Source organism: Cephus cinctus, unplaced genomic scaffold (genome assembly GCF_000341935.2).
Source record: "Cephus cinctus unplaced genomic scaffold, Ccin1 Ccin1_scaffold0421, whole genome shotgun sequence".
NCBI classification, from domain to species: domain Eukaryota; kingdom Metazoa; phylum Arthropoda; class Insecta; order Hymenoptera; family Cephidae; genus Cephus; species Cephus cinctus.
In genome coordinates this window covers 254,408-269,272 of record NW_014333104.1, presented here as the reverse complement: position 1 = coordinate 269,272, position 14,865 = coordinate 254,408, and the positions used below count along the sequence as shown (strand labels likewise).

The following is a 14,865-nucleotide window of genomic DNA, read 5'->3' as shown; positions in this document are numbered from 1 at the left end:
CCCCCCACCCTCAACTGCTATCCTCTTCGACCGCCCTACTTCACTCCCACACCTTAAATTCTTTTTTTCTCACTTATCCTTCAACCTCCCACCCCTTGTCACTCGCTCCTTTTTCTTCGTACTATTCGAGTATTCATGCTTATTCTGTTTATTTCTATTTCCCCTTTCCTTCATCAAACCCCTTTCCTTTTCACCATCCCCTTTCAGTCGCCTTCCCCCCCCCCGCCTTCACCCCTCGGCACTTTTACACCCTCATATCCACGGCCGCTCTCAGATTAAAATGCAAATCTAAATCTTACTCCGAAATAAGTCTGAAATATGATTATCGTAAGCGCGTTTTTTTTTCTCATCACGAGACTCAGCACCCTCGGTATTATATTCAACCTTCGGACGGACGACCACCGCTTCCACCACTTGCTCCACTAACAATCTTAACGTCCGTATACATTAGGATAGAAATTCGCAGAGATAAGGAGAGGTTGTATATACTTACAGGGTCTGCAGATTGATTATCTTGTATTGTGCCAGGTAGGTGTGCCTGTAGAGCTGTAACATAAAAAATAAAAATAAATATTAATTAACGCTCTTTCCCACACACCGTGGGATCTTTTCTTTGTTCGTTACTGGATTTATTCTTATCGATTTACATAGAATCCTTTACGTCGGGATCTACTCAGGTTCACGGTAACAAATTTCCATGTGTTGCACGTGAAGACTAGGGTGAATGGGATCTGACGGAATATTGGCACAGAAAAGAATTTAAGGTTCTAGTGTTAAGTGGTGCTGACAAATTGGCGTTGCTGGACAATTTATTTTCTTCTTCCTTTATATTATAGATAACAAATGAAGAGAGAGTGCTGTGAGATAACGTTTAGTGTGAAACTCCATCAATAACCGTTTCTATGTACCTGCACGTGTACAGGCACACACCACACGCATATATAGACATGTATAACCACGTACATAAATGCGAATGGGAAATGGACCGAAGTAGATGGCGATGGCATCGACTATTTTGCTTGCATTAACTCTTTCATGGGAATCCCATAAATCACGTTATTATGATAGGATCAGGGTAAACGCAGCGGATGGTTTTCATGTGTTATGAATTCCCTATGACGCTCCCATCCTAACCCATACGAACCGATCAGATCAGCTGGAGCTTGGATTCATTCTGTCATATTTTCATCCATGTTTTAACCTTCTGCGCTCTATTATTATAGTGCATATACTGTATAATCCGTTTTTCAAAAACATAGTTACGCGAAACGCATTGGTTGTGTTTTATGTTCCGTGTTTTCTGTTTTTACTTCATATACATAATATCCCATGGGATATCGAAATATTCAAAAGCAATGCTACGGAGAGTTATATTTAAATGTCACCTAGGGGACGCTTTCATTTATCAGATTTATTTTTTTCTACGTAACAAATGATAAGGATATATCTATTAAAAAAAAAACCTTTTTTTTATTAAACATAGTTTGATTATTGGTTTAAATCTTTCTGTTCCCAGCTTGTATTTATCATTCAGGATTTGTTGGGCATCAATTGGATATTTTTAATTTTTTTAATGTTACGAATTATTATTTTGGGGCAATTCGATTGGCTTTTTACTGATTCGAAATAAAAAGAAGGACTGATCTTTTGAAATTATATTGCATCGTTATATTTCCAATAGGCTGTCAAGCTTTCAAGCGCACTTTATTTTGTGAATATTTAAAAAAAAATAATTTTTGAAACTTTTTACTTTTTCCGTATTCATCGAGAAACGACATTTTCGATTTTTAGTTTACCTAATTAATTGATGCACTTTGCCATGAGTGCAGAGTCGATTGCAATACCTTGGGTTTTGTCATAGTATATACTGGAAAGTATATCTATACATATGATATAATATTTCTATAAATGATATAGATAACCTTTCGATAATTAAATTTCACAAATTTCATTTTACAGTGATGCTTTGACGTCATCTATCAAATTCTGACAAGAACTTTTCCATCTTCACTATGAAATTAAATAAAAGAATAAAGCACGACATACAGAAAAGTCGAGGTTATTACTTCTTGATTTTTTAGTACATATGAAAATTTTTAAGCGCTTTTTGTCCCTTTTCAACAATTAAAATTTTCCTCATAAAATATCACGTAATCTTGAAGCGTAGAGACGGTAAAGGCCTAATTCGAGGATTCAATGGAATTTTGTAAAAATACAATTGAATACCGCGCCGTGTTACGTATCCCGTGTTCCGTGTCCTGCTGCATTGTAGAATGGCCTTAAGTCACAGTAAAAAGTTTCTTATGAATCGCCAACTTTAATTAGTCTACTTAACATTAATACCTTTATCTAGAATCGAACAAATTTTTCATAATACGCCCATGACAAATATTGTATATAATTAACCAACCTCGTTACTAGGGTGTAACTACTTGCATAAAGTACAGTACCATTTCATCTCGTTAAGTACGCTGTTCTATATATTTTTGAGTAATTACCCATTCCCTAAGAAACCATTCAAAGCGAATTAAATTCCTTAGCGGTCACCTCAGATATTTAAATTAACAGCATAAATAGTTTCTACAAACATAATCAAATTATGTACCGCTTAATTCAGACGTTGAAAACTTGCCATTGCCAGTTTTATTCTTTACCATATTTTACACTGTAATCTTTACCATTTTACTCTTAATTTTGCAATAATCCATATTCTGGTGTTCTAACAATTATCTGATAGACGCATATTTTATATGACAACGCGGAATCGAATGTTGTATGTTTCGTGTCTGATAAGTTAAAAGCTATAGAACGGAGCTTAGCATCGAGAAATACCAATAGTTTGGCAGTGTTACGAATGATGTAACGATTAACAGTTCCAGCAGTTTAGTAGCGAGTAAAGCCAACAGCTTAAGAGCTGTCAATGGTTTAACTACAGCCAACGGTTCGACTGTGCAATGTGTTTTGAGGTTAGGATCTGGGGAAGAGATTTTGCGAATGATGAAGCGTGGTAAAACGACGGGTCAGTCGATATCGAATGAAATAATATTCGTGGAAACTCGAATTTGTGGGATTTTTACTGTTTTCTCGCTGTTGATTGATGCAATGGCAAATAAATGGTTACCGAGTTGTGGGAATCGAATTGGTCACAATTGCAAACGGGAATAAAAAAAATCTCAATCTAAATATTTTAAGGGACGATTTCGTCTCGTGGCCCTTTTTAAATGAAAGATATTTTGACTATATGTTATTTCAGACAGAATTGAATTTAGAATTAAAAATAGAAAGATATTGATAGAAGAAAGAAGATAGGTGTTACCTAAATGATTTATAAATAAGGATTTCAGTGTTTTAGCAAAAGAAAGCATTTTAATATGTTGGATAAATATTTTTACAACTATTTTAATATCTATTGATATTAGGAAACATTTGAAATAGTGATAATTACTTGTAAACAGTAATGTTACGATGATTTCATTTTGATGTAAACAAAATCAAATTGAGTGAAATTTTGTGTATTTTTGCCAATGTTGCCAATTATTGTTCCCATATAGGCAATTAACATCGATTTAACATTTGTCAATATATCTGTGAAATAGGTAAACATTCGTTTATGTTATCATTCTAGTATTGAACCAAGTTTGGCTTCTGATAGCGGATTAACCTTTCATAAGCTTGGGCTATTGTCACGCTCAAGATAGGCTTAGCTTTAATCAGAATCGGACCAACGAATTGGTGGAGGATCTGCTTGTATTATCATTTCAGTATTGGGCCAAGATTGGTTGTTGAGTGTTGGTTAATTTTTTGCAAGTGTGTCAACTGACTATTGTTGTAGATATTATAGCAATCTCCTATACATATGAGGTTAACACTAAAACCACCAAAACCGTAAAAATGACGGATTTCAAATTTCTTGTTTTAAATTACAAGAATTATTGAGGTGCTTTTTTTCGGAATTTATGTAGATTTTTATCGAGATAAAAAAGGAATATATGTCAATTTATTTTCCATCATTAAATCTAATTTCGAAGTTCTGTATACAGGACATATAAATACACTATAAACAACGCCGGTTGTTCTAGTGTCAATATTAATATTGATATAGCTAGTAATTTCTATAAATGCTTCGTTTTGAACGTGAGCAAGAAAAAGTGCACATATTTCTTCTCACCATAAAAGTCTAAGGTGACTTAAGATAGCGGAATAGAGTACTCCCTAAGACTTATAATTTTTTTTTATTATCATGGATAAGACTTATACCCATCTATCTAAGGCAATTTTATTCACAGGAGATTGGTACTACAAAATTACATAATCTAATATCCGGTACTTATTGATTCAGTAGCATAGAACCGTGACTTATCAGCAATTCTTTCTCATTTCAGCTATCACGCCATTGCACTTCTTTTCTAAGACTGCCATTGCAGTTTTACTTCTTATTTAAAAAAAAAGTTATTGCACTACTTACAATTAGTCAAGGCTTCAGACTAGTTCCATTAGATACTATTTACTTATCATTGCAATCAAGTCAATCTTACGAATTGCTCCTTCACTTAGTATCTCGACAACTTATTAAGTATTCCAGTGTTACATTTCCCAATGATATTTTCCTACTACCAGTGTATTTACTCTTAGTGCTTCAATGTATTTTTCATCTACACTTGATTAGGCTAGTTACTATTGTATACTGTGCCTACACGCGTTCCACAGGTAATCAATCCCTAACTGAATACGGTAATTTCTTTTTCTCTTCCGTCTTTTTATATATCTCATTGTTTTGTCTACGATGGCGCAGTCTTCGCCGTTCTTTGGTTGTTCAAAAAAGGCGAAGAAAAGATTTTTAAAACTGGGCGACCTAGCCTAACCCTATTCGCATTCAACCTCTGGAGATGCTCTGAAATGCTCGGAAGGTCGAACGCAGTGAACGACTAAGCCGTCCTGCGTATTGCATCCTGATCTGGTGAGGGGTATCACGAAGCACCCGGTATAGTTTCCCTCACACTTCCGGCCAGACGTCCGATCAGAGTGCCGCATAGCGTCTCCACCTCTATGACGCTTCGGCCTAGAAACGATATTTCCTCCGCACCTTGCGGCTAACACGCCATGAGGTGCATCCTGGCGTGAGTGACAGCTGGGAAACCAATTTGGTGGACGCGTTACCCCACTGGATTTACGGTTTGCTCAGAAATAGCAGACGCTACCCTGTCACTCTCATCAAGCTCTCGTTAATTGTCGAACATTTTCGTTAATCATCGGAAACTATACGTTACGTATGTATATGTAGAATGTTAATAAATTAAGATCAAACCGGACGTTTACTATTCGAGATCCGTTCATGTATAAAGAAGCTGAATTAATTTTAACATGGAAGCCAAAGAGGGCCTGTTCTGGTATTTATCTCTGTGCGGGGAATAAAGCTATTTGGGGGAATAAAACAAAGAGGAAAAGAGGTTCTGTCGAGGATAGATCACAGAGTCAGATCCATTTTGAAGGGGTTTGTCTTAGCACATCTTATTATTTAGAGCTCAAGAGTTTTCGTACCTAGATTATCTTTGGCTTAATAACTTCGACTGCTTGTTGTTTTATCGTGATTGGTTGTGATACTGATATTGTGATTATTGTTATTATTTTTATTTATTGTAAGTAAGACATTTTTTAAATGAATATTATTTTAGTTTTATATGGAACCAGGGCGTATTTAATCTACGATCGAAATTTCTCTTGCTCATTTCGAATGTGCATTGTTGCTACAGGATGACGAAATAACTTTAAATATTTGTTACTTGCTACAAGCTTGTTTCAAAACAATTATTATGAATCCCATATGCGAATAACGTGTTTTAAATATTTTGAAGAATTAAATTCTCATCTGAGATGTATATTTTAGGTTTCGTATATTTCACGTGGAATTTGTTCTATTAGCTTGCGATTCTCTTTCGTTTTCTACGGAAAAACTGTAATAATGAATAAACCATGTTAGATAAGGTTTTATAAAATTATCTGTTCAACAAGGAGACTACAGTTTGCCTGCACTTCCTCTTCATAAGTTTCTACGTTTATTCACTCAATTATAGCTGTTTGTAAAGTATTCTTAGTAGTCTCGAAATATCATAAAATAGAGTTATACTTTTTTATTTAAGTAATAATTTTTAATGACATTCAATTATTAATTCGTCTCCTTTCATTTATCGTTGCATTTATTGTCTCTTTCAAACTTTAGGAATTGCATTTTTGTACTTGGTATTTAACGTTCTTGTTATTTTATAAATTTAACCCTCACACATGTGAGGTCTCACAGACCTCACCAATTTCAGGTTTAGTCATCCTTTCGAATTTTTTTCTAGGTAAATTTTCAATAAACTAAAAAACTTATTACATAATTATTTGATACCTAGACGATAAATTTGTTTGAACTAGGGGATGAGCGACATGAGGTATTACACTGTATTCGTCCTAACGGCCCTGCAATCGAGTTCCAAAGATTGAGGTCTCACAGACCTCACTTTCTAAATACATTTCTAAAGGTGGATCTGTGTAGTTTTAACACTAGAACTTCCGACGGATACGTAATGTATCCGAGGGCGTGTTTACCCTTATGTATTTTTCGTTGTTTTAAGATAGAAAGCTGACATCTTTTAATATTTATTTGATTGTTAAACTTCTATTATATACTCATGGGCCTCTAAAATATGAAAATATGCATGCGGGTGCAAAATGTACCTGTCGAAAGTTCAAGGTATGAGGGATCTCCGGGAGTTCTAGCGTTAAGGGTTAATACCCAAAGTAGGAAATTCAGATATTACATATATATACATTCAATATTTATTTCTGTTTAACGTCAGAATAATGCATAACTAAGAAACATAACCATAGCATAGTCTTTCATAACGAGCCAGAAATATATTAATTTATATATTATGCACGACTATTAATATTCATCGACGTGTGAATTAGTATCATATCCTTTATGTGTCTTCCCATTGCCATACAAATTCAAACATTCGTTACTTGTATTTCCTGCTTTATGTGCTTTATTTATGAAAAAGAATTATAAGATCAAATCCTTAATGCTACTTGCATGACCATTATCACGAAAAAATGTCATACTTAAATATTTAGTCATATCCATTAGTGTATGCACGATAATAAAGTCCCCATTTTCCGTAGAAAGTTTGAAAACGAAGTTTAGCACGGAAGGATCCATTAAATTGATTGGTGAATATAAATAGAATAACAGAGTTTAAAGGTAAAGTAACCATGATACTGCGGGTGACGATTATTATAGTATTTCTAAGGGTGTTATTTCTTTGCGAATTATTCGCAAAGTTGTAGATCCTTTGTAAGCGTCTTAATCGCGGGATCCGAAATTTGAAACATTTTTATAAATTTCTACTTCTTTCATAAATTCTGCATTTAATAAGTGAGCATATAAATGCTTGTATCCTTTATAGCACGGCAGGCATTTCTCTTCCTTACTATACATTCTCTTCCTTAGGTCACGTATCGCAAAGTGCATGCAATGCTATTTGCACCTTGGTTAATGTCACGTATACATACAAGTAAACATAATACGTACATAGATGAGTTGGAATCAGGGGTGATCGATGGTGATGCGAATATTTTGCGACACGATTGGGGCGTCGATAGAATTTCACGTAGAAGTAATAGATTTTGGTCGCATGTAAAGATCGAGCGACATGTCCTCCCTCTATCGAAAAATTGCCCAGGAGTGAAGGAAATGCAACGGGCGTTAGCGTTTCCGGTTGCAATGGGTTTTCATGGAATAGAAATTTTCATTTCCCATTTTACATTCAGTATGCAACGAAATTAAATTTTTCTTGAATATTGGCTCAAACGCACGGTCTCGTAACTTTTCATTCATGCATAGACATATGCATACGTACAAATCAGCTGAAAATACCAGAATTCCTTCAAAGAATTTTTTAGATATGACTCTTACGTCAGGGCTCTCCTGGCGCTATTCTTTTCATCCACTGTCTCCCCGTTTCCAGTCTCCATCATCCCTTAAGTACTTGGAGAGTCAATTAATGAAAGTCAGCACATTGACGATTTGCGGGTACTCCCTTCGCAAGACCTTATCTATGTGCACTATAACTTTGCTCCGTTCTCCGTCTTGTATCAATAGTCAATTTATTTGATTGTTACGTTGAAGCCACCTCAGTTTATTCCAATTGAAATATCTGCATCCTTTAATTAGTGGCGTCAGGATTTCATTAGCATATTCGCCGAAATCTTTCCGATTTAACAATGACATTTTCCGCCTTGATTATGTTCAACGTCTAATCATTGTTAGAATTATGGATCTAGGATCTGGGTAACTGTTTAGATTAGCACATGATCTATGACGGAGGAAAGTGAATTCATGATCATCAATATTGTCAATTAAAGACAAAGACGGTCGTTGTCTTTGAAAACGCAAAAAAAGTTTCTAGACTTGGAATTGAGAGGCTTTCTAGTTAAAGAGGCACAAAAAGTGTTGCGTTCGCAAAAAGAGAGGAAGGAAACTTTAGAAAACAACCATTCAAACGAAATGATGGTGAGCTCTATATAAAATGGTGATAGTATACGGAACTACTTCCACGCTAATGTCAGGTCTAATTTAAGTAAATAGAGAGCAACCCTTGCACTCCATCGGTTTTCGTTTGCGCGAGGTTCCTGCGAGAGTCGATAGGATCACAGAATTGCTAGTCGGGGCAATCAGATCCCTCGTAATGAGAGTTGAGAGTGAAGATCAGGAGGGTTACTGGATGGAAGCATTCTTCCGGAAACTAGCAATCCTCCCTTTCATCTTGTAACTGTAGTGAGTTTGGTTACGTTTATCATATCAAAGATCCGATGTACTCAATGTTGACTAAAAAGTATCCATTCAAAACAGTTTGAATGGTTCAGAAATTCTTGTAATATTGCCTGTCAATCGTTGTCTTACCCTTTCCCTATATGTATATGTGGGAATGAAATTGGACTCAGAAATTTCTTCCAGTTACATGAATATTTCAAGTTTGATTTCATTGAATGTAGTTACAACTGTAATTAGTGTTATAAAGTATACGACTGGTTTAAACTGAACAAAGTAGTATCGAAAATATCGAGGAACAGTAGTACCGATAAAAAAAAATAAAAGTACAGGACATTTTCGCAACAATCTACGAATCAATTGGAAAGTAAATACGAAATTCTCAGCAGTGCAAACCTATATTGAACTTTTACTCGGGTTTGCTGGATACTCACATTCCTACTGGAATTACGTTTCACTGCCATCCCGCTAGTATAATCGCATATAACGGGTACACAACCGGAGTTTCTGCAATGCATTTATAATCCGGTATGATTTGCAGTATCTATCGGAAATTTAGCCGGCCAATAGGGTGCTCGTAATATTGTAAATCACGCAGTGCCCCCCATAGGTTGGGAAGAGCCTTTGGTCAGCATATGGCTTGGAACTGAGAACATGACTATAGGTAAATGGCCCAGGACACCTAGTGGCAATATGTGGCCGGACCAACATTTACCCTATGCACACGCATCGCTGAAATTTCACCACAGGCTGCGCGAGCTACCGTGCATTTCCACTATTCTGTAGACTGACAACATTCCACGGGCGTCTGGATAACTAACCGAGTCGTGTAACATGGAGGGTTTTCATGAAAGTAATTCTCGTATCTTGTTTACATCGACCTCTTCAAGCAAGTTTGCGGTTCTGATTTTTGGGGTTCAGTGTTACGATAAGCGATACTTGTAAAGGTGAACTACTTGTGATCAGATCAGAAATGCCGGAGCCGTTTCAATAACTCTTGACGTTCGAGAATCAAGTGCAGCATCATTTTCTGTCAATTTTGAGAGATTAGGTACGTTTCTCATGATCAGATAGGTTTATGTACATAGGAAAGAAAAAAGAAAAATGATTTCCACAATTGACATTGAAAAGAGTGGAAGCGCAGAGAAGGGATATTCCAAATTTTCGAGGACATAAAAAAAGAAATGGATCGTGTACGAGGTTCTTAAATATGGTAGAACGTTCGATTAGACTATAAGAGATCGCGCGTTGATTTTGCCAGAGTCACGGCTCTCGTCAATCACTCTCGAAATCTTGACCACTTGAAAAGTTTTCCACCTTTCAAAAGTTCCCGTGCTTTCGAACCAATAAGTATCTCACTTTCCTATTCCATGCCAAATATTTCTGTCAGCCTCGTATTTACATTGGTCGCGAATTTTTCACCGTAAGGAGTATAAGAAATTAGCAAAGAAATGCCTCAAAAAGCACGAACATACTCAGAAAATATCTAGATCTCGTGCTACGTAAATGGCATACAAAAGATTTCAAGTTCAAATATGCTTTATACGTGTATTTCAAGTTATCGGAAATTGTGCTATTGTTACGTATACAATGCGCTACGTGAAGTAGAAATTGATGCATTCTATTGAAAGGATTGGTAAAAATAAATTGCGGAGCGATGTGACAATGTAGAGCGACAGCAGCCATGTTGCGGTTTATTGCGCATGCGCCGATCGAATACGGGCATGTTCCTATAGACGGTGCAGTTATGCTATCTTGAGAAAATACATATATCAAATCACTACGTAAAACTCATAAAAGCTTGTTTGACATATGGAATACGATAGAAATGGTGAAATGGACTGTTGTCAACTATTAACTATCTCTCTAGAATAATTCAAATGATTTCCACTTCCGACTCTGACATACGTAGACATACAATGTCAAGTTACATCGACCAATATGACTAGGTAAAATCTCGGTATAGGTAGGTCATGTTTACAGTGAATACAGCACTTTCTAAAGTATATTGCATCCTAGAGTGGGCCGATGTATTCTGTTTGACTTGAGGCAATCCATTATCATAATCAGCTCTTCCATTCTCCTATGCATAACCTATACCTGATTCCTACGCTGCTTAGCCTATTACACGGGTCTATAAACTCTGCTGCAATCTACAATCCATGCACGAATAATTCAACGGAATAGCGCGTAGAAGGAGGGACGGAGGAAGAGAGAGAGAGGGGGGGGGGAGAGTCACGATTCAATCTGTAAAAATTAATAATGGGTATCTGCTAATATCAATGTAAAAAACCAGTCACCTGTGACGTGAATTTATTCATATTTTCATTCTACAAATTTATTTCATTTTTTTGTATGATCACTGGTGAGCATTCACTATTTCAAAGAGAATTTTGTGCCATTTTATTGCACAACTGTAAATTCAATTTTTAGGTAAAGTGAAATTTCTCGTGGACCATATACGGAAAATACACGATCTAATTTAGTAATTTTAGTTGTAAAAGAAAGACCAGATTGCATTTAGACTTGAACATCGATAGAGAAAGAAAACCGAAAATGCTAGTTAACGTAGAGAAATTGAGAAAATGGCCAAGAACAGTCAGACTCCATAATAGTTACCCTTCGAGATCTTTTGTTCGTATTCAAACGGTGTGCCAATCCCCTCGCACACTGTTCTTGTATTCCGCGTTTGGCAAAATAAACAGAAATGGTGGGCCATTTCGTGATGTCACGTAGTCGATGAGACTACTACCCTTAGTCCTTGGGATTTACCCTCTTTCCAAAGATCGTGGGGTTGTTTTCGAACTTGGTTCGTTTCACGGAGAATTATTCCCTTTATCCTTGACACGGGTTGTTAGTAGATATGTACTACCTACTATGCCATATCTATAACACGTGTCGATTTACTAGTTTGCAAACATTTTATATTTTTCTTTTGATTAATTTCAATATTTGATCTTACTTTTTCGGTAATAATAAAAAATATTTAATAGTATGTCAGCTGACCAACATATGACGTAAATCATAATGCATCTCGCTAAGACTGGCTATGATGGAAACCGTTATTAATACTGGCTGGTTTTATACGCCACCCAGTGTCCTAAACATTCTTTAACGACCTCTCTTCACAAGGATATTGAAGGAAATATCGAGAGATTACAGATGCTACCAATAGATGTCAGTATATTACGGATTTATACAAGATTTTTTTCAATGGTGCACAACATTTGGTTAGTTACAAATTTTACAAAAAATTCGTTCTAACCTACCTTATAGATTTTCTTTTTAAAGCCATATAAAAATGTCCTATACAATTTCTTAAAATTATTGATACATCGGCTCAAAATTTTTGTCGATATTTTCAAGCACAGATAACACAATCTTTTTATTCCATGATTTTTATCGAAATTTGCATTGAACTGGTACGTAGGTCATAATCATTAGCGAGGAATTTAAAGTTGATAATAGAAATTTAGAAGTAAGCAAAAATAAAGGAACGATCGGAAGTAACTTGAACGAAAAGGAGTAAATTTCTCTAAAGCTTAGTTTTGTTTGGTAAACGGACTAATTTGATCCCTAGGGTGCGTAATAACGAATTTGTACATAATGCAGATTTCGACTATTACACAGGATTAAATATACTATAAGGTTTAGAACTACGAGGGACAATATGTTAAATAATACATAGAATCACGAAACTCAACGTAACTTATTTTAATATACCCACCGCAAGACTCAATGCAGACGTCTATATTAAAAAAACGAGTGTGAAACGAAAAAAAGCAACTGCTGAGTACAGCAAAAATTAATAAGCGGCTCATTTTCAGGTCTCCTATATTATTTAAATAACTAACTTTGCTGCTAAATTAAAAAAATTCCTGACAGTTTGCTTTGATCTACATCTACATATGTATATTTGTTTCATTTCAGTTCGTGCAATTGTATGCTGCACTTTGTATTATTGCATAGCGCACCAATTATAATTGTGTTTGATTGCATAGAATTGCATCTATTGTGTGCGTTCAAAGTTCAACGAATTATTACTCCATTCGTGTTACCATTTTCAAAGTTGACATGCATGCAATCACTGGCCGCTGTAAGTAGCATAAGGCGCGATCGATCATACTCTCCCATAATGCATACGCGGGTATGAGTAAGTTTTCTATGCGACACCTGACGACGAAATATGAAAAAAGCCCAATAGTCAGCGTTAACAATAGTCAACAGCTACAACTTTAATTATATTTTAATTTTTTAGATCCATCTTTGCTTCTATTATTGATATCAATATTCAATCAAGTAATATCATACTCAATATTACGGTAAGGTTTGAGTTATGATTAGGTATACATAAGAAACAGCATTTTCAGCTCTCTTGGACACACACGCTTTGTCCGTTCATTGGGACGTTTACCTTACTTGGCGTGCAGGTATAGTCAGTGGCATTTGTTAAGAAAATTTATTAGAACAACTTGTATTAATGCTGAATAATTATTGATTAATTATTAAACAGCACAATTTGAGAATATTTGAGAAATATGTTACTTTGATGTCTTAACAGAATCATTTAAACTAAAGGGTAATTGACTTATAAAATATTAGTTTTACAAACATTAAAGCTATGAAATTATATAAATTTTGTGTTACGCAGGACGTTGAAATTATATGTTTTGTAACGTGTTTTCTTTACTTGACACCGATAACGAAAATCCAAGAACTAACCTACGTCACCTTCGGTCGTCTAGCCCTTGCCCATATATCCACAAGCCGGGCGGGCGCCAGCCAATTCTTGTATCACCGGGATCTGACAAACCGGTATGACCTGGGAGTTGAGGTAGAACACTCCCAACTCCGCCAAAACGTGAGTTCTCATAAAACCTGTCAGAAGAAACGATAGCTAACGGATCTTGCGGACTTTTGGGTACGCGTAAAATGGAGAGATGAAATCGTAGGTGCTGCTCTTTGGGGTCGTATAAAATTAGCAAACGCAACTGGAGGCACGAACGGGAGTGAACGATTACGGAAATGCACGGTCACTCAGGCTGCGCTAGGTCGAGGTAGAGAGGGTCGAAGTAAGCGTCAGGTAAATAGTGCCGAAAATAGAGAGCAATTAACCGAGAACGTAGCAGAACGAACCAGAGCTATGAAATCGAAATCCCTTTAGTAATTAATAAATTGGGAGTCCTCACCGGAGCTGGTGTATCTAATCCGTGAAGACCGAGAACCGTATCCAGGGGACACTCAGATGGGCACTGCACTAAAGCACAGTACTGAACCTCCGAAGCACAAGCAGAAAATCGATAGGATTATCTAAATATAACGAGAGCAATGCGAGAACTACACGACCGGCAACCTACTATACTGTATAGGAAAGACAGCTAGAAAAACTATCAACAGATAGCACGGGAGCGCGAGCCAGTTCGAGGGCTTCGATCGGTGTCCCAAAGCAGATCAAGAGACTCAGTCGAGTCTCGCGCCAAGTACAGGCAACCGGCTGTACAGGGCGCAGCGCGCCGAGACTCTTTACTCGAGTCAACTCTTTATACCTGTGTTTGGAACGAAATATCTTATGAACCGCTATATATGAGGAAAAGTTATTGATACATTCATTATAGGAATTGAAGGTTCTGAAGCGATTGCAACCAAGTTCAATACGATTAGTGTACGAGATCAGGGCGTATTGAGATGGCGAGCGAGATGATTTTATTTCAGTTCCGTCGTCCTCGTCGTCGTCGTCGTCGTCTTCGCACGTCCATCTACTTTTTTACACGACAGATGGCGCTGACTGCTTTGCCTTCTTTACCTATTTGTACTCTGGATGGTGTTGGTAATTTACGAATACACAACACAATCAAATACACTTTGTACGTGAAGCTACCGTTCACACCGAATTTCCAGTTGACATAAGGCTGCTTTCACAATAGTATAGAATTATTAGGGCTTTCATGTGGAGCGCGTGTGTATGCGTGTACGTATGTGTGTATGTGTGTGCTTTAACATAGTTCCTCGTATTTTAGGTGACAATTTTTAGATATATGGGATTTCCAGATGCT

The 14,865-nt window shown here is 36.4% G+C and overlaps 1 protein-coding gene across 9 annotated transcripts in view; it reads right to left on the bottom strand.

Moving 5' to 3' along the window:
• The window catches only part of LOC112494332 (dipeptidyl aminopeptidase-like protein 6), a 215,165-nt gene that overhangs the window by 6,080 nt on the left and 194,220 nt on the right, over window positions 1-14,865 (bottom strand). For all 9 annotated transcript variants that reach the window (XM_025084931.1, XM_025084930.1, XM_025084929.1 and 6 more), the window contains one exon: window positions 494-546. In XM_025084931.1, the coding sequence (XP_024940699.1) occupies window positions 494-546 (53 nt within the window). The remainder of the gene's footprint in view (window positions 1-493; window positions 547-14,865) is intronic.